Raw genomic sequence first — 517 nt, 5'->3', positions numbered from 1 at the left:
TTATGTAAATGTAGCAATGTGTTGATTTTTTTCAATACATCTTTAGAAAAACACCCTAGGATACTGTTATTGAGTGCCACAGGCATTACTGATACCAATACAAAAGTGTCAGTCAGTAGGAATTGACGATACACATATCACGTTGCTGCCCATATCTGTGTACATTCATTTTGTTTATTAATCAATTTACAAATATAATGGGAATATAATTTATAAAAGATTATTATATTTAATGCAGATTTTGTATTTTTAATAGCCAATTATGATCTGTTGTGACTGAAGAAAAATTCTCTTACAGGTGAAAGAACAGGTGCTTTTGTCTTCTTGTCGTTGATCCCAGTGATGCTTGGACTTGCTCTGTGCTCCAGCAACGAGCTCTCCTTTAGCCTAATTGGTTTTGTCTGTGCCTTAACGACTAATTTGTGTGAGTGTGTTCAGAGTGTGGTCTCCAAGTCCCTTCTCTCCAATAAAGCCTATATTTACAAGTAAGTTTCTCATCATTTTTATAAAAGTGTCA

General features: G+C 34.2%; 1 protein-coding gene across 3 annotated transcripts in view; it reads left to right on the top strand.

The window, feature by feature from the left end:
* LOC119593947 (solute carrier family 35 member E2A-like) overlaps positions 1-517 on the top strand; it is a 16188-nt gene that overhangs the window by 14652 nt on the left and 1019 nt on the right. For all 3 annotated transcript variants that reach the window (XM_037942970.1, XM_037942969.1, XM_037942968.1), the window contains one exon: positions 299-485. In XM_037942970.1, coding sequence (XP_037798898.1) covers positions 299-485 — 187 coding nt within the window. The remainder of the gene's footprint in view (positions 1-298; positions 486-517) is intronic.

Source organism: Penaeus monodon, chromosome 33 (genome assembly GCF_015228065.2).
Source record: "Penaeus monodon isolate SGIC_2016 chromosome 33, NSTDA_Pmon_1, whole genome shotgun sequence".
NCBI lineage: Eukaryota > Metazoa > Arthropoda > Malacostraca > Decapoda > Penaeidae > Penaeus > Penaeus monodon.
This window is presented reverse-complemented; position numbering and strand designations above follow the sequence as displayed.